This window comes from Notechis scutatus, chromosome 5 (assembly GCF_049901735.1).
Source record: "Notechis scutatus isolate UNSWTSFEM ecotype Mainland chromosome 5, rNotScu1.2, whole genome shotgun sequence".
NCBI classification, from domain to species: domain Eukaryota; kingdom Metazoa; phylum Chordata; class Lepidosauria; order Squamata; family Elapidae; genus Notechis; species Notechis scutatus.
In genome coordinates, this window is record NC_142013.1 from 2,443,916 (window position 1) to 2,467,120 (window position 23,205).

General features: G+C 45.7%; 2 protein-coding genes across 3 annotated transcripts; one reads left to right on the plus strand and one right to left on the minus strand.

The window, feature by feature from the left end:
* Nucleotides 1-4,899: 4,899 nt before the first annotated feature.
* PAAF1 (proteasomal ATPase associated factor 1) lies at nucleotides 4,900-20,584 on the minus strand. The gene is made up of 12 exons (XM_087965962.1): nucleotides 20,458-20,584; nucleotides 19,136-19,176; nucleotides 18,027-18,130; nucleotides 17,054-17,143; nucleotides 16,243-16,341; nucleotides 15,268-15,418; nucleotides 13,983-14,177; nucleotides 10,628-10,719; nucleotides 9,821-9,936; nucleotides 9,143-9,225; nucleotides 7,138-7,220; nucleotides 4,900-5,378 (listed from the first exon to the last, which is right to left on the minus strand). The coding sequence occupies exons 1-12, from the start codon at nucleotides 20,565-20,567 to the stop codon at nucleotides 5,298-5,300; spliced, it is 1,245 nt and encodes a 414-aa protein (XP_087822088.1). The 5' UTR covers nucleotides 20,568-20,584; the 3' UTR covers nucleotides 4,900-5,297.
* On the plus strand, nucleotides 20,510-22,764 carry COA4 (cytochrome c oxidase assembly factor 4 homolog). 2 transcript variants are annotated; one of them, XM_087965982.1, is made up of 2 exons: nucleotides 20,510-20,648; nucleotides 21,722-22,764. In XM_087965982.1, exon 2 carries the CDS (start codon nucleotides 21,732-21,734, stop codon nucleotides 21,993-21,995), a length of 264 nt encoding a protein of 87 aa, XP_087822108.1. In that variant the 5' UTR covers nucleotides 20,510-20,648; nucleotides 21,722-21,731; the 3' UTR covers nucleotides 21,996-22,764. The 2 variants fall into 2 exon arrangements, with proteins under 2 accessions (XP_087822108.1, XP_026545161.1); XM_026689376.2 differs by having other exon boundaries at nucleotides 20,629-20,760.
* The last annotated feature ends 441 nt before the right edge of the window (nucleotides 22,765-23,205 follow it).

Below are 23,205 nucleotides of genomic sequence, written 5' to 3' on the forward strand. Positions count from 1 at the left end.
CTTCTTGCTCCCAACAATTTGGGTCCTCATTGGAAGGACGGAAGGTTGAGTCAACCTGGAGCCAGTCAGGATCGAACTGCTGGCAGTGTGGGCATAGTTAGCCTGCTATACTACATTCTTAACCACTGTGCCAACATGGAAGGAAGGGAGGGGAGGGAGGAAAGGAAAGGAAAGGAAAGGAAAGGAAAGGAAAGGAAAGGAAAGGAAAGAAGGAAGGAAGAAGGAAGGAGAATGGGGAAAGGAGGGAGGGAGGGAGGGAGGGAAGGAAGGAAGGAAGGAAGGAAGGAAGAATGGGGAAAGGAGGGAGGGAGGAAGGAAGGAAGGAAGGAAGGAAGGAGAATGGGGAAAGAAGGGAGGGAAGGAAGGAAGGAGAATGAGGAAAAGGAAGGAAGGAAGGAAGGAAGGAGAATGGGGAAAGGGAGGGAAGGAAGGAAGGGAAGGAAGGAAGGAAGGAAGGAAGGAAGGAAGGAGAATGGGGAAAGGAGGGAGGGAAGGAAGGAAGGAGAATGAGGAAAGGAAGGAAGGAAGGAAGGTGAAGGAGAATGAGGGAGGGAGGAAGGAAGGAAGGAAGGAGAATGGGGAAAGGAGGGAGGGAAGGAAGGAGAATGAGGAAAAGGAAGGAAGGAAGGAGTAGCAATGGCCCTTAGACTTATATACTGTTTCCCAGCGCTTTCCAGCCCTCTCTAAGCGGTCGACGGAATCAGCCTCTTGCCCCCAACAATCTGGGTCCTCATTTTACCAACCTTGGAAGGACGAGTCAACCTTGATCCTGATGGGATTCGAACTGCCAAATTGCAGGCAGCCGGCAGGCAGCAGATGTAGCCTGCAGTACCGCCCTTTGACCACTGCACCACCGAGGCTCATAAAGCAGTTTTAACACTTCATGTGATCCAGCATCCTGAGTCACGTGAATCAAAACTGAGATGCTTGGCAACTGACTCCTATTTATGACAGTTGCAATGTCCCAGGGTCATGTGACCATCTTTTGCGACCAATGGGGAAGTCAGATTCGCTTAACACGTTACAGATATTAGGCCTAGACTTAAAACACCCACAATTGAGCCCAAAATTTCTATTGCTAAGCGAGACATTGGTTAAGTGGGGTTTGGCCCTATTTTACGACCTATCTTGCCACCGTTGTTAAGTGAATCACTGCAGTCGTTAAGTGAGTCACACGATTATTAAGTGAATCTGGCTTCCCCCATTGACAGAAGGTTGTAAAAGGTAATGATATGACCCTGGAACTCTGCAACTGTCATAAGTATGAGTCAGTTGTCAAGTTGTCAGACGCTGCCCTGGGAATGCTGTGACGGTTGTAAGTGTGAAAAACTGTCATGTCGCTTTTTTTAGTGCCATAAATGAATTGTAACTACCTGTATTTTAAGAAAGAAACCTTCCAGATAATGCTTCGAATGAATGAATACAAGAGAACGTCTTAAAGCACTTCTTTTATGGCCAATGCTCAGGTTGTGTGATGAACTAAACCAGGGGTCGCCCACCTGTTGGACCTCAGGGACCACCAAAGTCATAATTTTAAATCCCACGGACCAGAGACCCTGGGAAAATCCCCCCAAAAGTCTTCAGGGAAATCTCCCACCCCGTTTTTCCTACCGATCGATCGTTCTTTATTTGGGATCGCAGGATACCATCTCCAGCTCCGTTCTCGGGGAGAGAGAGACTTTTGGCTTCATGCAAGGAAAACAGCAGAAGCTGCAGAAGTCTTCCTTTCTCTCCCCCAAACTCCGCCAGAAATGAGTGCAGCCTCTTGGAGCAGGAGGCCTTGCAGGGTCCCAAAGACTCATTTCTGGCAGAGTTTGGGGGAGAGAGAAAGACTTTTGCTGCTTTCCTTGCGTGCAACCAAAAGCAGAAGAAAGAAGCAGAAATAAGCAACCCGGTGGCCAGGCCAGGCACATAGTGGTTGGTGACCACTGAACTACACAACTCATGGGGGAGAGGAAATGCTTATATTTCCCCCTTCTACGCCCTCCCTACCACTATTTTTCGGTGTCTCCTGATTTGCAGAGTGTGTTAAACTCTTTAACAAGGTGTGGATTAGTTCACAAGTCTATAAAAAAGTGTGAGAAAACAGCTGAGAAACTGAATAAGAATATGGATAATATTGTTAAATAAGACATGAGAATATTTAAAGAAAAATGAAATGAGATATACGGTAATATGAAATGAAAATTGAAAAATAGGAGAGGAAATTGAATAATGAAATTATTATTGGAAATTATGTATGTTTGAATGATACAGTGACTGGCACTAGAAGAGAGTATTGAAATGTTGAAAAACTAAGCAGTGAAGGATTATACTTTAATATGAATATGTGTATTAAGAGATATGGTTGGTTTTATTAATTTTAGTTGTATTAAAATGTATGATATATTGGTGCCACACTGTTTATGTATTGATGCGTATGTATAGATTGAAATAAAAACTTGTTTAAAAAAAGAAATGAAATTGGATAAAATAAGAGCATTGAATATAGAAATCGAATAAGAATGTGGATAATATTGTTAAACGATGTATGAGAATACTTAAAAGAAAAATGGAAGAAGCAATAACATGATATGAATTTGGATATGAAAGCTGAGTATGTAATCATGGTCACGTTTGTATTGAATTGTGAAAACCTGGTACCACATAGCTCACCTAATGAGATGCTTTTAAAATATAAAAATAAAAAATGTATTGAAAAAAAAACAAAAAAAAAAAATCAACCACCTGTGACCTTGCACACAATATGTGCGGCCTCTCCCAGATCTGGCGAGGGAGTAGCGTAACAAACACCCATATTTTTCCATCCATTTCTCAGGGTTGGGGGGGTGCTCAGGGCTGAAAGCAACCCCCCTCAAAGTTAAACAGACTGTTTGCATGCGTGTTCGGGGTTAGGAAGGACGATGCAGCCTTGTGCTGGTGTAATTGCAGCTTTTATGGGTTTTAATGTTGACTTTTAAGCCAAGACATGACTGGCTCTTTGCAAACAAAAAATAAATAAATCTCTTTTTATGACCTCTTTAGAGGATGACAGCGTGGCTGCAAAATGCTCTTCGGCAGGCGCTGCTCTCTCTGTTTGCCCTTCGCCCGTTTCGCTTCCTGCCCACAGACTCAGAAAAAGCTAATCAGGCTTTGGGGGCTAAAGATAAACTGCCAGGAAAACATCATTATAGGAAGGTACTTTAGCCACAGTTCAAATATATCAGGGGCTGCTGCAGTCATGGAAATGTTTTCCTGGAAAGCTTTCCAGTGTATTTAGCTTTAAGGTAATCTTCAACAACATCAATCCATCAGAATGGAGCTGGAAGGGACCCTGGAGGTCTTCTAGTCCAACCCCCTGCTCAAGCAGGAGCCCCGAGCCCCATTTCAGACAAGTGGCTGTCCAATGTCTTTTTAAAAACCTCCAGTGATGGAGCCCCAACAACTGTTCTATTCTCTCTCTCTATATATGTGTGTATGTGTATGTATATAATATTCTATCTATGTATGGTATTCAGCTTTGTTCGGGTATTTTCCCACGTTATTATAGTTGTGCTTTTAAAGTTGTAGCAACGTTTCGGCAGAATCTCATCTGCCATCATCAGGCTTCTGTATTCTATTCTATTCTATTCTATTCTATTCTATTCTATCTATCTATCTATCTATCTATCTATCTATCCCTATCTATCTATCTTCTATCTTTTATATTCTCCTCTCTATCTATCATCTTCTATCTCCTATCTCTATCTATCTGTCTGTCTGTCTATCTATCTATCTACTATCTATCTATGTACTAATCTACTATCCCATCACCTTTTCTATCTATTCCTATCTCTATCTCCTATCTTTTTCTATCTCTATATCTTCTTCTTCTATCTATCTATCTATCTATCTATCTATCTATCTATCTATCTATCTATCTATCTATCTTTTATCTACTATCTATCTTCTAACTATCTTCTATCTCTATCTATCCATAGCTAGCTAATCATATATCTATATCTATCTATCTATCTATCTATCTATCTATCTATCTATCCATCCATCCATCCATCCATCCATCCATCCATCCATAGCTAGTTCTCTATATATCATATCATATCTATTTATCTATCTATATCTATATAGTGTGTGTATGTATATATGTGTGTGTGTATCCATTTTTCACACTTATGACAGTTGCAGTGTCCCCGGGGTCACGTGATCCTCTTTTGTGACCTTCTGACAAGCAAACTCAATGGAGGAAGCCAGCGTCACTTAACGACCGGGTGACTAATTTAACAACTGCAGTTATTCACTTAATAAATGTGGCAAGGAAAGTCATAAAGGTTAACAAATATCTCACTTAGCAACATAAATGCTGGGCTCTCTCTATATCTATCCGTCTCTATCCATCTCTGTCTTTCTCCATAGATTTATCTATATCGATTTATCTATATCTGTCTGTCTGTCTGTCTGTATCTGTCTATCTATCTATCTGTCTATCTATCCTATATATGCAATATGTATAGAGGGCATATATTTATTTATTTATTTTCCAGATTTTGTTCTATTTATTAATTTATTTGATTCTTTTTGTTAGTCTTTATTGTTTTTTTAAAAAAAATATGGTTGTACATTCTGTAAGCCACCTCGAGTTGCCATGGGCAGCAATATAAATTCAATAAATAAATAAATAAATAAATATATAGCAGAATACACACACACACACACACACACAGAGATACTTTTTTTTAAACCCATCCAGGGAAACCCCACTGTTTCTGCCTTTTCGGACCCCAGGTGAGATATGGCCAAGAGTAACCTAAAAAGGAATTGCTCCCCCCACGAGGTCATTTATCCTGGCCTCTCCTCCCTCAGTTGGTCAAGTCCTTTGCCCTGGCTTAAGAATCCTCAAAAGACGAGTGAAACCCATTGTGCTTTTCCAAATGCCAGGTGGTCTTTAATAACAAAGAAACCTTCTGAGCCAAACTTTCAGCCCCCACACTCCCTCACCCCCCGTGTCTCGTTTTCACAGGACTACCCAGTTCAGCCCTGAGTTCAGGTGAGGTCTTCTTAAAAGTCACACCTGTCAGCTCTGTTCAAGCAACTGTGTGGAGATAGAGCGGTGTTTCCACTTTAAGAGGGGGTGGACTTCAACTCCCAGAATTCCCCAGGCAGCATTCTGGGAGTTGAAGTCCACCTCACTTAAAGCAGGCCAGCTTTGGAAACCGCAGCTATAGAGGACTACAAACCAGGCCCCTTTCCAAAGAGTCACTGAGAGAAATCCCTGAACTAAATCCAGCATTTGCGATCCGTTGTTGGCCCTTCCAGGCAGATCACAGATCAGAAATCAGCTGGTATCTCCTCAGGATCCCATCTCGGCAACAGGTGTATATTTCCTTCCCCCAAGGAGCTGCCTAGAGCAATCAGAAAAAAAATAAAAATAAATGGCAGAAATGATGGGAGAGAAACTATAAATCAACAAGGTCAACTGCATAGAAAGAAAGTCGGTATAAGAGGTTTCACAGATGGCATTTTGCACCCGGCGCCCGGTTGAAATGGAATGGAATTATTGTATATGAAATAAAAAACTTTTTTTTTTGGTGGGGGGGGAAAGGATGTTTATAAAGATAAACCAGCTAAATGCTGGAAATGCTATCAGACACCTAGATGGTATTACCATATGTGGTGGTCATGCATAGAAGCCAAAAAATATTGGACAAAAATACACACACGGTTGGAAAAGATGACACCTTGATTTAAAACCTGAAATATTTCTGTTGGGGATGATACCTGAAGCTTATAGTAAAGAAAAGGCATACTTAATCATCCATGTATTAACTGCAGCTAGAATTGTGTTGTTTGCAATGCGACGCAAGCTTTGTGTTCCCGCGGGCCATGTGGGCGGCGCAGCCTTGTGTTCCCACGCAGCCTGGATTAATTGCTTTGGGGGGGACATTTCTCTGCGGACCACCAACATTTTCTCGTGGACCACCTGTGGTCACCAGTGGCCAGGGGTGGGATTCAAATTTTTTAACAACCGGTTCTGTGGGTGTGACTTAGTTGATGGGCATGGCTTGGTGGTCATGTGACTGGGTGGACATGGCTTGGTGGTCATGTTATTGGCTGGGCATAGCCAACTCAATGTCAGTCACATCGAGGCACGCATCTCCTCCCCTGGCTTCTCGTGACTGTGGGGATGCTGCAACAGTCATAAGTGTGAAAAACGGTCATAAGTCACTTTTTTCAGTGCCATTGTAACTTTGAAGGGTCACTCCACACAAGCAAAGTACCAGCAAAGAAGGGGGGAAAACTCCAGAGAGGTTCCTGAGACAGGAAGTCTAGTCCTGCCGAGAATGTAATAAGAGTTAACGGAGAGGCAGTTTCTGTCAGCAACACCAGAATGTTTCCTTCCTGCCTGCCTTACAGGATTAGCCCTGTAATTTCTTCTAACAACCGGTTCTCCGGACTGCTTAGAATGTTAACAACCGGTTCTAGCGAATAGGTGCGAACTGGTAGAATCCCACCCGTCCCCAGCCCACTGGTTGACGACCACTGGCATAGACTGACCCGACTACTCAGGAGGAGAGCAGCCCGCCCCTCTTCACACAAGGCACACCTGGGGACTGAGATTTAAGGAGATGTTGTGGGGAGGGGCATTTGTCGGGAACAAACACTGAATTCTCGGAGTGCTGAATGCCAAAGTTTGAACTTTCCTGGATTCCTTGCATCCTTTCTGGATTTCTTGTTTTGCAACCGTGGTGTTCACAGCATTAGGCTAGATCATTTGCAGCCAGAGGCTGCTTGAGGGGTGTGTGTGTGTGTGTGTGTGTGTTTGATCACTTCGCTCTGGGACTTGCCAGAAACATGGGAGCGTTTGGGGGAATTTGGAGCAATCAAGGGGTGGTTTGAACTGCCAGCTGCCTGTGTTATTTCTGTGCCCTGTCCCGAGCCATCACAATAACAACAACAACAACAACAATAATAAGTGGCGAGTATGAACTATAAAAAAATAAGAAGTATTTCAAATCATATGGTCCTTGATTTTATATCCAAACATATCCTTTCCTCTTTTGGTTTTTGAGGTAGGACCCCAAATCCCTTTTTTAGTCCTGCCACACATCCCTTCTTTGCTCAAAGTAAATCATGTTGTGTGTTGTTGCGTTTTAAACCTACCTTGTACACAGGATCACAGTCGGGTCCGGTTAATTCAAGCACGTGATCGAGATCCTGCTGCATAATAAAACAAGTCCCATCACCTGCAAACAGGTAAGCAGTTACATTCTTGCATTTGATTCTTGCAATGCTAATTGTTTTATACTTATACCAGCTTGGTGCCCATGCTTTGCTACGAAACTATGTGGTTGGACTTAGTTTTGGGGGAGGAAAATAAGGGGGGAAAAAATTCTGCCTCTGCCTGCCAGCCTCCATCGGTATTCACCTGGCTGGCGTCCTGTCAGTGTGGGAGAGAGTTGAGGGCTGTTTGGAAACTGAAACAGTCTTTGCTGTGTGAGCAAGGAGGAGACAGCAAGGAGCCTGGGCATGGCTTAGCTCAACTGTTCTGTACTGAAGCTGCTTGGTGCTCTGAAGCTGAACCTCCTCTCCTCTGCTTGTGTTTTGCATTTGGAAGAGATTTCTTCTCAGGTGGGGAGGGGGAGTAGAACTCCTTAGCACCAGATCGTGTGAAGAATAATAATAATAATAATAATAATAATAATAATAATAATAATAATAATAATTATAATAATAATAATAATAATAATAATAATAATAATATAGGAAATACGAATGCTCTGATGGTCATTTCAAAACATCCTTTCTTAATGGGCACCTAGAAGCCAAGAGGAACATATGTGCCAAATTTCAAGTTTGTAGGCTTTACGGTTCTGGAGATTTTATGATGATGCGTGAGGGGTATTTCGCTTTTAGATAGATTTCTATTTTTCTTAAGTCTCCCGTCACTTGGGATAGCGAGATTGGCAGCATATAAATTTAATAAAGGACCATCTTTTCCCAATTATATCTACCTGACCAACCAGAGCAGGAAGGCAGGGGAGGTTAGGGTTCCCCTCTCTTAAATAGAATAGCATGAATTCTTTATTGGCCAAGTGTGATTGGACACACCAGGAATTTGTCTTGGTGCAAATTCTCTTGGTGGACATATAAGAAAAGGTACATTTGTCAAAAAATAAGAATCATCAGGCACAACACTTAATAATATTTATAGGGTACAACAAGAATAGAATAGAATAGAATAGAATAGAATAGAATAGAATAGAATAGAATAGAATAGAATAGAATAGAGTAGAGTAGAGTAGAGTAGAGTAGAGTAGAATAGAATAGAATAGAATTCAATTCTTTATTGGCCAAGTGTGATTGGACACACAAGGAATTTGTCTTGGTGCAAAGGCTCTCGGTGGACATAAAAGAAAAGATACATTCGTCAAGAGTCAAGAATCATGAGGTACAACACTTAATAATAGTCATAGGGTACAATAAAAATTAGAATAGTATAGTATAGTAGAATAGAAATATAGAATAGAATAGAATAGAATAGAACAGAAATATGGAATAGAATAGAATAGAATAGAATAGAATAGAATAGAATTTTATGGCCAAGGGTGATTGGACACACAAGGAATTTGTCTTGGAGCAAATGCTCTCAGTGGACATAAAAGAAAAGATACATTTGTCAAGAATCATCAGGTACAACACTTAATGACAGTCCTAGGGTACAATAAGCAATCAAATCCTACTAGGAAACAGTCCATATAAATCATAAGGATACAAGCGACAAAGTTAAAGTCATACAGTCACAAGTGGGAGGGGATGGGCGATAAGGAGTGATGGGAAGATGAATAGTAACAGTAGTGCAGACGAGGTCCATCTGTTGGGACCAAGAAGAAGGACCTTCTCTGTGGTGGCTCCTTTCCAGTGGAACATCAATCCTGCAGAGACAAGACTGGTCCCATCTTGATATTCTCTCCAAATGCCCTGAAGACATGATTCTGCCAAAGGGCTTGGCAACCCCAGGGGGATATGGAGTCCATCAAGAGGTTGGTTGGATTGTGGTTACCAGGGGTGTGTGTTGGGGGTGCTATTGGGTTTGTATTGGAGGTCCACCGTGAGTGAATGGGCATCCCTATAGTTTTCCTTCCCAAATAAATCATAAATGAGTTACCTTGGCTGGCAATAAATCCGTCTTTATAAGGCGACAGTGAAAGGACTGGGGCGCCTGACCTCTGGATCACTCGAATGGGAGCTCTGGAAAACGGAGGAAAAAAAATCTAATACTTAAAGGTTTATGGAGATGCTTCGTCATCCAGGTCATAACCCCAAAGAATAGAATAGAATAGAATAGAATAGAATAGAATAGAATAGAATAGAATAGAATAGAATAGAATAGAATAGAATAGAATAAGAAATCAAAATAGAATAGAAAAGAATAGAAAGTAGAGAATAGAATAGAATAGAAAACATGGAACATGAATAGAATAGAATAGAATAGAATAGAATAGAATAGAATAGAATAGAATAGGATATTGGATGAAGAATAGAATAGAATAAGAAATCAAAATAGAATAGAAAAGAATAGAAAGTAGAGAATAGAATGGAATAGAAAACATGGAAGGTAATTAGAATAGAATAGAGTAGAGTAGAGTAGAGTAGAGTAGAGTAGAGTAGAGTAGAGTAGAACAGGGAATATGCTGTTTTGTTTTGCGTTTGTATTGCTATTGTCTTTTTTGCAGTCTGTATTTTAATGTTTTGAATACAATTTAAAAATTGGGGAGGGAGGAAAATAAGGAAACGGTCACTGGGTTTTTCCAGCTGCTTAAAAGCAGCCAGGAGTCTGACTCACTTTGTGTTTCTGACATCCAGATGGTAGATGCTGCCATCCTGCGTCCCTCCCAGCAGATACGTGTTGGAGAGGAAAGTGCAACAGTTGAAAGCATCCGAACCAATAAAAAGAAATACCTAAGGAGGAAATGAGAGAAAAATGTGGTCTGAAATCCAGTCCCTTTTAGCACTGATGATGTTACCTAGTTGGGTCATGAAACGTCTGGAAGAAAACCACCAGGGTCAGAGGGCACCAAGGACTCCACAGTCGTTGTCGTCGTTGTCCTCCTCCTCCTCCTCCTCCTCCTCCTCCTCCTCGTCCTTTCTCTCTCTCTCTCCTCCTCCTCCTCTTCCCTGCAAACCCCACTCCCTTCTAGCACTGATGATGTTACCTAGTTGGGTCACGGAACGTCTGGAAGAAAACCACCAAGCTCAGACAGCACCAAGGACTCCACAGTCTTCCTCCTCCTCCTCCTCCCTTCAAGCACTGACAATGTTACCTAGGCTGGGTCATGAAACGTCTGCACGAAAACCACCAGGCTCAGAGAGAGGCCCCCAAGGACCCCATCTTGCAACCCCAAGGTGCAAATATTCCCTTCTTAAAAGTACGATTCTTCCATGGGAGATAAATCAAAAGTGAAATCAGTTCATCTGACAAAAGGTTGATGCAGATCGAAGGCAAAACTCAGCACCTGAGCTGCTTTGGAGCAAAAAAATATATATGCCCCTTTCCCCTTATTCTGCTTTGAGATACATCTCCTAATCCAAGACAACCAAGACGAAGGAAGAAAATCGACCATTTGGTAACCAAGTGGAGAAGGAATCTTACCGGCTGCCGGCTTTGTAAGCCCACGCCTTGCAATTTTTTGTCCTCCCGAGCCAACAGCAACAGCTTCCCTTCCGTGCCAATTTCGCGCTCGCCTGTCGTGGAGAGAGAGAGAGAGACAGTTTGGTCTCATGCGGGGAATGGCGAACTTGGCCACTTTAAGACGTCTGGAGTTCAACTCCCAGAATTCCCCAGCCAGCCAGCATGCCTTAGAGCAGGGGTGTCCAACCTTGGCCACTTTAAGACTTGTGGACTTCAACTCCCAGAATTCCTCAGCCAGCTTTGCTGGCTGGGGAATTCTGGGAGTTGAAGTCCACAAGTCTTAAAGTGGCCAAGGTTGGACACCCCTGCTTTAGAGTTTCCAGACCCCTGCAAGGTTAAAAGCCAGGCACCCAGAAGTTCTAGTCCTGGGAGTTCTAGTTCTGGTTGAAGTCCACAAGTCTGAAATGTACCAGGTTTGGAGACCTCTGGATGTAGTGGTTAAGGCACGAAGCTAGAAGACAGGCACCTGGGAGTTCTAGTGCTGGGAGTTCTAGTTCTAGTTGAAGTCCACAAGTCTTAAAGTTGCCAGGTTTGGAGACCCCTGGTATAGTGGTTAAGGCATAAAGCTAGAAGCCAGGCACCTGGGGCTACCTGGGAGTTCTAGTTCTACTTGAAGTCCACAACTCTTAACATTGCCAGGTTTGGAGACCTCTGGTCTAGTGGTTAAGATACAAGGTTAGAAGCCAGGCAACTGGGAGTTCTAGTTCTAGTTGGAAGTCCACAATCTGCTAGGTTTGGAGACCTTTAGTCTAGTAGTTAAGACACAAGGCTTGAAGCCAGGCAACTGGGAGTTCTAGTTCTACTTGAAGTCCACAAGTCTTAAAGTTGCCAGGTTTGGAGACTCCTGGTTTAGTGGTTAAGGCATGAGGCTAGAAGCCAGGCACCTGGGAGTTCTAGTGCTGGGAGTTCTAGTTCTAGTTGAAGTCCACAAACCTTAAAGTTGCCAGGTTTGGAGACCCCTGGTTTAGTGGTTAAGGCATGAAGCTAGAAGCCAGGCACCTGGGAGTTCTAGTTCTACTTGAAGTCCACAAACCTTAAAGTTGCCAGGTTGGGAGACCCCTGGTATAGTGGTTAAGGCATGAAGCTAGAAGCCAGGCAACTGGGAGTTCTAGTTCTACTTGAAGTCCACAAACCTTAAAGTTGCCAGGCTTGGAGACCCCTGGTTTAGTGGTTAAGGCATGAAGCTAGAAGCAAGGCACCTGGGAGTTCTAGTCCTGGAAGTTCTAGTCCTGGGAGTTCTAGTTCTGGTTGAAGTCCACAAATGTAAAAACATTTCCAAGTTTGGAGACCTCTGGATCTGGTGGTTAACAAAGCTAGAAGTCAGGCACTTGGGAGTTCTAGTCCTGGGAATTCTAGTTCTAGTTGGAAGTCCACAAACCTTAAAGTTGCCAGGTTTGGAGACCCCTGGTATAGTGGTTAAGGCATGAAGCTAGAAGCCAGGCACCTGGGAGTTCTAGTTCTAGTTGGAAGTCCACAATTTGCTAGGTTTGGAGACCTCTAGTCTAGTGGTTAAGACACAAGGCTAGAAGCCAGGCAACTGGGAGTTCTAGTTCTACTTGAAGTCCACAAACCTTAAAGTTGCCAGGCTTGGAGACCCCTAGTTTAGTGGTTAAGGCACGAAGCTAGAAGCAAGGCACCTGGGAGTTCTAGTCCTGGAAGTCCACAACTCTAGTCCTGGGAGTTCTAGTTCTGGTTGAAGTCCACACCTGGGAATAGGTGGAAAAACATTTCAGGTTTGGAGACCTCTGGATCTGGTGGTTAAGGCACAAAGCTAGAAGTCAGGCACTTGGGAGTTCTAGTCCTGGGAATTCTAGTTCTAGTTGGAAGTCCACAAACTCTTAAAGTTGCCAGGTTTGGAGACCCCTGGTATAGTGGTTAAGGCATGAAGCTAGAAGCCAGGCACCTGGGAGTTCTAGTTCTAGTTGGAAGTCCACAATTTGCTAGGTTTGGAGACCTCTAGTCTAGTGGTTAAGACACAAGGCTAGAAGCCAGGCAACTGGGAGTTCTAGTTCTACTTGAAGTCCACAACTCTTAAAGTTGCCAGGTTTGGAGACCTCTAGTCTAGCGGTTAAGACACGGGGCTAGAAGCCAGGCACCTGGGAGTTCTAGTTCTACTTGAAGTCCACAACTCTTAAAGTTGCTAGGTTTGGAGACCTCTAGTTTAGTGGTTAAGACACAAGGCTTGAAGCCAGGCACCTGGGAGTTCTAGTTCTAGGTGGAAGTCACAACTCTTGAAGTTGCAGGTTTGGAGACCTCTAGTCTAGTGGTTAAGACATGAGGCTAGAAGCCAGGCAACTGGGAGTTCTAGTTCTACTTGAAGTCCACAACTCTTAAAGTTGCCAGGTTGGGAGACCCCTGGTATAGTGGTTAAGGCATGAAGCTAGAAGCCAGGCACCTGGGAGTTCTAGTTCTACTTGAAGTCCACAACTCTTGAAGTTGCTAGGTTTGGAGACCTCTAGTCTAGTGGTTAAGACACAAGGCTTGAAGCCAGGCACCTGGGAGTTCTAGTTCTACTTGAAGTCCACAACTCTTGAAGTTGCTAGGTTTGGAGACCTCTAGTTTAGTGGTTAAGACACAAGGCTTGAAGCCAGGCACCTGGGAGTTCTAGTTCTACTTGAAGTCCACAACTCTTGAAGTTGCCAGGTTTGGAGACCCCTGGTTTAGTGGTTAAGACATGAGGCTAGAAGCCAGGCACCTGGGAGTTCTAGTGCTGGGAGTTCTAGTTCTAGTTGAAGTCCACAACTCTTAAAGTTGCTAGGCTTGGAGACCCCTGGTTTAGTGGTTAAGGCATGAAGGCTAGAAGCCAGGCACCTGGGAGTTCTAGTTCTACTTGAAGTCCACAACTCTTGAAGTTGCTAGGTTTGGAGACCTCTGGTTTAGTGGTTAAGATACAAGGCTTGAAGCCAGGCACCTGGGAGTTCTAGTTCTAGGTGGAAGTCCACAAGTTGCTAGGTTTGGAGACCTCTAGTCTAGTGGTTAAGACACAAGGCTAGAAGCCAGGCAACTGGGAGTTCTAGTTCTACTTGAAGTCCACAACTCTTAAAGTTGCCAGGTTGGGAGACCCCTGGTATAGTGGTTAAGGCATGAAGCTAGAAGCCAGGCACCTGGGAGTTCTAGTTCTACTTGAAGTCCACAACTCTTAAAGTTGCCAGGTTTGGAGACCTCTAGTCTAGCGGTTAAGACACGGGGCTAGAAGCCAGGAGGCACCCGGGAGTTCCAGCCCTGCCTGAAAGCGAAGTGTTTTCACGTTTCAAAGAGAGGCAAAGAGTCCTGCTTTTAGAAGAAGGATCAACCCGTTGCCATTGTAATCACTTACTGGGGAGTTCTTCGGGGGACCCCAAGTTTAAAGAGTTGTCCGTTGCATTCAGAGCAATCCCGTTGATCGGAGAGCCGCAGTCGGCTACAAGGCCCAGGCAAGTCGATCGACCGCAATCCCAAAGGCGAGCCGTGCCATCCCTTGAGCTGGAAACCACGTTTCTGCCCCGCTCCACAATGGCCACGTCCAGGATTCCTGAGGCATCATAAAAGGGAAATATTTAGTCGCCGGTTGTGCCAGCTCCGTTGCCGCAGCTCTGCCACACACCCAGTGACGGGATTCAACATTTTTGACTACGGGTTCTGTGGGCGTGGCTTGGCGGGTGTGGTGTGGCTTGGTGGGCGTGGCTTGGTGGGCGTGGCAGGGGAAGGTTACTGCAAAATCCCCATTTCCTCCCCCCATCCCACTAACCCGCTTTCAGCTCCGTTCTCCTGTACAGGGCAACCAAAGAAGACCCAGAGAAGAAAGGAAGGAAGGAAAGAAGGGAGGAGGGAGGGAGAACAGGAAGGGAGGGGGTGAAAGGAAGGAAGGAGAGGAGGGAGGGATGGAGAGATGGAAGGGAGGAAGGGGAGGAGTGAGGGAGAGAAGGAAGGAAGGAAGGAAGGAAGGAAGGAAGGAAGGAAGGAAGGAAGGAAGGAAGGAAGGAAGGAAGGAAGGAAGGAAGGAAGGAAGGAAGGAAGGAAGGAAGGAAGGAGAGGGGGAAAGAGGGGGAAAGGAGAGAAGAAAGGAAGGAAGGAAAGAAGGGAGGAGGAGGGGAGAAAAGGAAGGGAGGGGGATGAAAGGAAGGGAGAGGAGGGATGGAGAGATGGAAGGGAGGAGTGAGGGAGAGAAGGAAGGAAGGAGAGGGAGGGAAGGAAGGAAGAAAGCAAGGAAGGAAGGGGGAAGGGAGGGAGAGAGGGAGGGAAGGAAGGAGAGAGAGAAGAAAGGAAGGAAGGAAAGAAGGGAGGAGGGGGAGAAAAAGAAGGGAGGGGGGAAGGAAGGAGAGAATGAAGGGATGGAGAGATGGAGGGAGGGAGAGGGAAGGAAGGAAGGAAGGAAGGAGTGATCCAGGTGGCATAGTGGTTAAAGGTGCAGTATTGCAAGCTAAGTCTGCCCACTGTTAACTGTCAACAGTTCAATCCTGACTTGCTCCAGGTGGACTCAGCCTTCCCTCCTTCCGAGGTGGGTCAAATGAGGACCCAGATTGTTGGGGGCGGGGGGGCAAGAGGCTGACTCTGTCATCCGCTCAGAGAGGGCTGGAACGCCTGAAGTGATATCGCTAACTCCAGCGCTCGCGTCTCGCTACCTGCTTTGTGTCCTTGAAACGTGGCGACGCATCTGCCGTCTTCCGCAGACCAGACCTTCAGCCTGGCGTCCATCCCTCCGCTCAGCACCACGATGCCCGATGGGAAAAACCGGCAGCAATTCACATCATATACGTGACCTTCCAAATTCCTCTGCAAAGACCGCGAACGGGACGCCAGTCACTTGACTGACCAGACAGCGGGCTTGCTAATTGATGCCAGAATTTATACCGGCAACATTAACATAAACAAGGTGGTTGTTAAATCAGTCAGATGGCTGGGGAATTCTGGAAATTGAAGTCCTTCTCTCTTATAGGGGCTGAGGTGGAGAAACCCTTGGCCTCGATCATACTGTCATGCCCCCGGTGGAGACTGACTCCAAGGGAGAGGAGGAGGAACAGCCGACAGGGGAGTGGAAATGTGGTTCTGGAGGTTGTGGAGGAGGCTGGGGAAGGGCAGAGGCCGGCTGGGCAGTCAGAGGAAGACCCAGGCCCATCCCCTCTTCATCCTAGGGCATGCAGGAAGGAGGGGATAAGGGAGAAACATGAATGGCGTGGTCTACGGGGGAGGAAAGGGCCTTGATCCCCTTCATGGGCTGCAGCTGTGAGGACTGAATAAGAGTTTGGACCTGCGTACTGGCAAACGCTGGAGAAGAAGCGTGGTTTTGTTTTGTTTTGAGGTTATCTTGGTTGGCGTCCTTCCAACAAGACTCTGCCTTGTTATCTCCTTGAATTTGGTAATTACTTATCCTGGTCCATTGTGGAAACTGTAGTTTGTTTTAGTTTTGTATTTCACCTCTATTTGCTCATTAAGTTCGGACTGTATTGCTTTATTTTGAAGGCTATTTTTGAGTACGTTTTATCTCCAGCTGAGAATTATTGAACAGTGGGGCCAAGTTGGAGGCATTAAAGGACATTTATGTACGCTTTGGATTTTGTTACGTGTGTGTTACACTCTGGGTCATCACACATACTTACTCTGATTTCCCCGTTAGCGGCTTGCCAAATTTTCATGCTGCCATCAGCGCTGGTGGATACTCCAAGCCCACCTCCGTTCGAAATATCAAGACAGGTGATCTACAATTAAGAGAGAACAAGAGAAAAATAAATATTCTCCAAAGAACCAGAAGGCAGGACGAGAAGCAACGGGTGGAAACTCACGAAGGAGGGAAGCAGCCTGGAACTAAGGAGGAATTTAGAACAATTAACCGGTGGAACAACTTGCCTCCAGAAGTTGTAAATGCTCCAACACTGGAAATTTTTAAAAAGATGTTGGATAACCATTTGTCTGAAGTGGTGTAGGGTATCCCGCCTAGGCAGAGGGTTGGACTAGAAGACCTCCAAGGTACTTCCAATTTTGTTATTGTGTTAATTTATTTTAATCTTAGGGGGAGGGAGGTTTTATGGAGATAGGACAGTGTCGCTGAGTCCTGGGAAAGTAGGACGCGTGAGAAAATGACTCAGAACAGTCCTATCTTAACCTCATGGTCCTTAGAAAAACCCAGCAAAGGTCTGGGAGATGCTGTCACAATTTTGTTAATGCACCCTTTATTGCTGGAAGAACAGGAAGTTCTCGACATAACCAAGCCTACTCATTACCGTCCTATATGTCATAATGCTTGTTATATAGGTCAGCCATATGACTGCAGAGATCATGAAGCCAACACACAGTACTAGAGTGAACCATGGTTTTGCTAAAAAAACGATAAGGTTTTTTTTTTTAAAAAAATATCCTGCCTTTATTTCCTTCAATAGTCCTTTCGAACCAGGCAGTAAAAGAATTACATACACTTTTCTGATGGATCCTGCAGAAGGAAGTATAGGGTGCCAGAAATTTACTGCAGGCGTTTTCCCGCGAGCAGGAGACAAGCAAACTTTTCTGAAGCAGATAAAAAAGGAAAATTGATATAAAATTAGATGGACCAAATGCAGATTATCTCAACCGACCTTCCTTCCTTCCTTTTTTTCTCCCTTCTTTCTTTCCTTCCTCCCAGCCTCTCCTTCCTCTCTTCCCTCTCTACCTCTTTCCTCCCCTCCCTCCCTTCCTTTCCTCCCTCCCTCTCCTTCCTTTTCTTCCTTCCTTCCTTCCCTCCCTCCCTCACATAAAGTCTAACAATTTGAGATCCATCCATCAGTAAGCAAGCTAAGCAGCCAGACGTAATGGCTTCTGCAGCATGTGGTCAAAAAAAGACAAGATGGTGTCACATTTTATTATTTATATATATCCTATTCTATTTTATTATTTGTTTTCTTAATTTTTGCTTTATTATTTGCTTTCTTATTTTATTATTTATATATATCCTGCCTGTATTATTTTTATGAATAACTCACATACGCAATATTCCTTCCTGCTCCTGTTTTCCCCACAACAACCCTGTGAGGTGGGTTGGCTTGAGAGGGAGTGGTCCAAAAATCACCCAGCTGGCTTTCATGCCTATGGCAGGACTAGAAATCACTTCTCCTGGTTATTAGCCCCTAATCACCCAGCCAATCCTTCATCAATCTAGCCCAGTATTTATTTTTCAACCATGACAACTTTAAGCTGTCTGGACTTCATTTTCCACAATTATCCAGCCAGCTATGCTGGCTGGGAAATTCTGGGAGCTGAAATCTACTATGTAGCTTAAAGCTGCCACAGTTTGAGAAATACTAGGTTTTGCATCGAATGATCTGTGGTTCCCAAATGCTTCTACCTTTCCACATGATATGATTTTTTTTTGTTTTTTGAAAAAATATTACAGGACTCTGCTTTTCGACAATACCTTAGTTATTGCGCTGACTTCAAATCCTTCGGAGGCTACAATTTCAGGAATCCCATCTGGGCTCAAACCGTGACAGGTCAGAGTTCCATATAAAGTCGATTTCCCTAAAGGAGAAGAACAAATGGTATTGTCGGAAATGGTGTGGGGGTAGGGCTAGAAGACCTCCAAAGTCCCTGCCAACTCTGTGGTTGTGTTAAGGGACCAAAATGCAGGCAAGAACCAAAGCTTAGCAGGTGCTAAAGCCAACCCGCCTTTGAAAAGAAAGAACAGGAGGGGGGAAAAAAATGTGAATTTTTCAACATTAGGTCCTAATACATAAAATGTACATTTTAATCAGCAACCTAAAATGATAACGGACTGCAAATCTTCCCAAAACCTGATACAATGAATTTGGACCATACCATGCAAGCCATAATTCCGTTTTGAGCAGGCCTATTTTAAGACAGAAGGAACTGTGGGAAGGGGGTTACTTTACACTGTAGGAAGTTAGCACCCACCCCTCCCCTAGAAAAATAAAATATTTAAAAGGCAGAATATTTCCCCTAAAAGGGAAGTAGAAACTCAGAGAGGCAGAAGCTCACCCCACCACACACACACCTTGGTTAATGGGTGGGCCATTAAAGCCTGGGCCAGAGTATTCTACATAACAAAGGCCTGTACCTTCTTAAAGGGAAGATTGCATCAGCCAGCACTCAGGTGAAGCCATGCGGTCCAGCTAAGACCCCCGCCTCTGGGAGTCTGACAGCCGATGGGATACATTTCTTACACAGGAACAGGAAACACTAAGCTGGGGCCCAACAGAGAGTATATTAACTAAGGGTCTCTCAGCATCTTGCCCCTCCTTCTTTTCCTTCACCCAACATCTTGAAGCATGGGACCATCCTTTTCATTTTGGAGCTTCATGTGGTCCTGTCCACCATTAAACCATCTTCCCAAACAGCCTCCATGTTTCCAGTGTCTTTTCCCCCCACTTGGAACTGAACCCAGAAGGATAATCCTTCCAACCACACGAGGCGTGTAACGTCTGAGTAGGGATGGAGGAAAAGAAAGAACTGGAACTCCTTGGCAGAATCGCTCGACCACAGGAGAGGTTTGTTTTTCTCACTCACCTGGACTCCTGCAGCTCAGCCAAACCTCCTCCTCATTTCTCCTAGAAAATTGGGGGGGAAAGTATCCATTAGCCCAGAATCAGGCGATATGAGAGACATATAAATTGAATAAATAAAAGCAATAGTTGAAAGGGCAGAGGTGTTGCATCCCGACGACCAAGGACTTCCCTACCTGTAAAGCAGGGGTGTCCAACCTTGGCAACTTTAAGACTTGTGGACTTCAACTCCCAGAATTCCTCAGCCAGCAAAGCTGGCTGAGGAATTCTGGGAGTTGAAGTCCACAAGTCTTAAAGTTGCCAAGGTTGGACACCCCTGCTGTAAAGTCAATGGGTTTATTGCTGTGTTTGTCAAACTTGGCAGCTTTTGAGAGGTGTGGACTGCAACTCCCAGAATTCCCCAGCCAGAAAAGCTACCAATCAACTGGTAGGAAACAGGAGAAGGGGATGAAGCCCATTGTGGCCTGGGTGGATGGGAATTGTAGTCCAAGAGAGGGCTGGATTGATTGCCTCAGGGTCTTCTCTGCCTTGGACTCCTGCACCCAGAAGGCTGGGACTAGCGGACTCAAAGATCCCTAAGACCAGTCCAAGCAGTTAAAAGCCCATTGTGGCCTGGGTGGATGGGAATTGTAGTCCAAGAGAAGGCTGGATTGATTGCCCCGGGGTCTTCTCTGCCTTGGACTCCTGCACCCAGAAGGCTGGGACTAATGGACCCAAAGGCTCCTAAGACCAGTCCAGGCAGTTAAAAGCCCATTGTGGCCTGGGTGGATGGGAATTGTAGTTCAAGAGAGGGCTGGATTGATTGCCTCAGGGTCTTCTCTGCCTTGGACTCCTGCACCCAGAAGGCTGGGACTAATGGACCCAAAGATCCCTAAGACCAGTCCAGGCAGTTAAAAGCCCATTGTGGCCTGGGTGGATGGGAATTGTAGTCCAAGAGAAGGCTGGATTGATTGCCCGGGGTCTTCTCTGCCTTGGACTCCTGCACCCAGAAGGCTGGGACTAATGGACCCAAAGGCTCCTAAGACCAGTCCAGGCAGTTAAAAGCCCATTGTGGCCTGGGTGGATGGGAATTGTAGTCCAAGAGAGGGCTGGATTGATTGCCTCAGGGTCTTCTCTGCCTTGGACTCCCGCACCCAGAAGGCTGAGACTAGTGGACCCAAAGACCCCCTAAGGTAAGCCCACGCAGTTAAAAGGTTGCCCGCCCCCTCAGAGACCCCTACTCCAATTTTTCCCTCAGGGATCTCCCAGGTGGTCTCCCTTCCCGCCAGGCACCCCCGCCAACGCCGAAGGGCGTGGCCGGCGCCGTCGTGGGCGTGGCCTCCCCACCTCAAGACCTGGTCCCAGTCGCTCTGGATCCGCAGCACCGGCGCCATCTTCGCCTCAGCCCTGACCCGGAAGCCGTAGGCCGGGGACCCTCCCCCGGAAGGCCCGGGCATCGCCCACCACGGCAGCAGTTTGGCGGGCGGCGAGGCGCTTGCAAGGGAAGCCTGAGGTGGCGGTTGGAGGCGCTCGCGGAGGTGGGCGGGGTTTCGGAGGGGGGGCGGGACGGCCCGGCTTGGCCTACCTGGCAGGGCTGGCCGTGGGGAGACCGACGGAGCCCAGTCGCCTCCTCACCCCCAACCCTGCGAGGTAAGCTTGTCAGGGGGAGGGGGCGGGGAGGGGGCTCCTAAGAAGGAAAAAAAATGAGGTAGTTTGGGGACCTAGGGCCCCCTTTGTGACCTTGGGACTTCAACTCCCAGAATTCCTGCTTTCCTCCATTGACTTCGCTTGTTGACAGCCATGACGGCTCAGGAATTCTGGGAGTTGAAGTCCACAAGCGAGTAGAAAAGGCCATAGATAACTGGCTGAGGGATTCTGGGAGTTGAAGTCCACAGGTCATAAAGGAGTCGTGGTTACTGGCTGAGGAATTAATGGGAGGGGTAGTCCATAGGTAGTGTAAAGGGGCCCATAGATATTGGATGAAGAATTCTGGGAGTTGAAGTCCACAGGTCATAAAGGCAACAGTTAATAGCTGAGGAATTCTGGGAGTTGAAGTCCACAGAGAGTTAAAAAAGGCCATAGATATTGGATGAAAAATTCTGGGAGTTGGTCCACAGGTCACGAAGGCGACATAGCTACTGGCTGAGGAATTATGGGAGTGGGAGTCCACAGGTAGTCAAAAAAAGGCTATAGATATTGGATGAGGAATTATGGGAGTTGAAGTCAGCAGGAAATCCATTCCTGCCCCACGCCATTCCAAGGGTGTCCATCACTTCTCATCCAAGAAGTGCTTCCAGAGTGCTTCACCTCCAAGTAGCCTCAACGACCCTCTAAAAGGATGCAAATGACCAGCCATCTGCAAGGAATATAAATCCTTCCATTCCCCACCATCCAGAGCTGAAGAAGCTTCTTGGATGAGAAGCGAAACGTCTTCAAAAGAAAAAAAATCCAGAAAGTCCAGTTGTCTTTTTTTATTTATTAAAAAAAGCACCTTTGGGACAGTTAAGTATTGGGTTAGGGGGTTACAGTCTCACTTGGCCTGAGTAGCTTCACACTGGTGTGGATACCACAAGGATTTTTTTTGTTAAGCATCTGGTTCTCTTTTCCCCAGATCTGCCAGGATGTCTGGCCACAACTGGAGCCAGAAGACGCAAAAAAGGAGGGAGGAAGAGGAGGAGGAGGAGGAAGACCCCTTGGACCAGATGATCCAGCGTACCGGCTGTGCCTCTTTCCACTACGCCGTGATGGAGTGCATGGCGGAACACCAGGACTGGCGCAAGTGCCAGGAGCAAGTGCAGAGTTTTCGGTCCTGCATGGCGGAACATCAGAAGCAGCGAGCGGAAGAGGGGAAGAGGAGGCAGAAGCTGCACCAGGCTGCCAGCTGACCAAAGGGAGGCAGGGGAATGAATGGCCTGCTGGACTCCCAACACTTCAGAACCACCCAAACCCAGCAGGGCTGGCGCTGGATGAAGCCGCTGCCGGTTCATAAATTCGGAAAGAGCTAAATTTTGTAGACAAAAAGATGTGTATTCTTGTCAGACCCGTTTAATACAAAAATGGAGTGGCGTTCTTTTTTTTTGCTTTTAATAGGAAAAATGTGCCTTGTCAGAATCTGATTCGGAGGGGGAGGCCGAACAGCTGACAGGGAGCGGGAGCGTGGTTCCGTTGGCTGTGGAGGAAACTGGTGAAAGGCAGGGGAGAGGTAGAACAAGGGAGAGAGAACTAAGACGAAGAACCCACCCCCTCTTCATCCTAGGGCACGCAGGGAGGAACGGAGAAGAGAGCAATGTGGGTTGTGTGCTTATGGGGGAGGAAAGGGCCCTGATTCCCTTCATTACCTGCAGCCTTTAAAAAGGGAGATTGCACACAGCAACTGGTGGGAAGCAAATCATGTATTATCTTGTTTTGTCGAGGCTTATCTGGCGTCTTCCCAACTGTGTTTTGCTGACCTTTCAAGCCTGCAATTCCTTCTCCTGCCCTGTCCAGTTAATTACTGCAGCGTGGTTTGTGTGGATTTTTAGTTAACAGTTTGTATGTGTTTTCGGGCTGAATTTTCTACAGTTAAAGGCTGTTCCTGGGAGTTTTTTCTCCAACCGAAGGTAACCTGGACATTGAGGGCAAAGTTGGAGATAATAAAAGGACTCTTATTGCTTATTTTGACTGTTGCCTTTGTGCCACGCCCCTTTAGGTCATCACAAAATGTGAATGTCTCCTGCCAGGATAAATGGAGTGTTCTTTTCTTTGTGGGTGGTGTTCATTTGAAGTATTGGCAATGTTTTCCCAATCTGGGCAAAAATCTCGGGGTGAGAAAAGCAAGGATCGAGCATTGCTGTTTTTCACTTTATGGGGGTATATACTGCTTTCCAGTGCTTCACAGCCCTCTCTAAGCGATTTACAGAGTCATCCTCTTGCCCACCATCTGGGTCCTCATTTTACCCACCTCGAAAGGACGGAAGGCTGAGTCAACCTTTGAGCCTGGTGGGATCTGAAGTGCCAAATTGCAGGCAGCCAGCAGGCAGGCAGAAGTAGCCTGCAGTATTGTCCTATAATAACCACACAGTTGGGACCTTGAGTGGAGCTCTTGCCTCACTATCA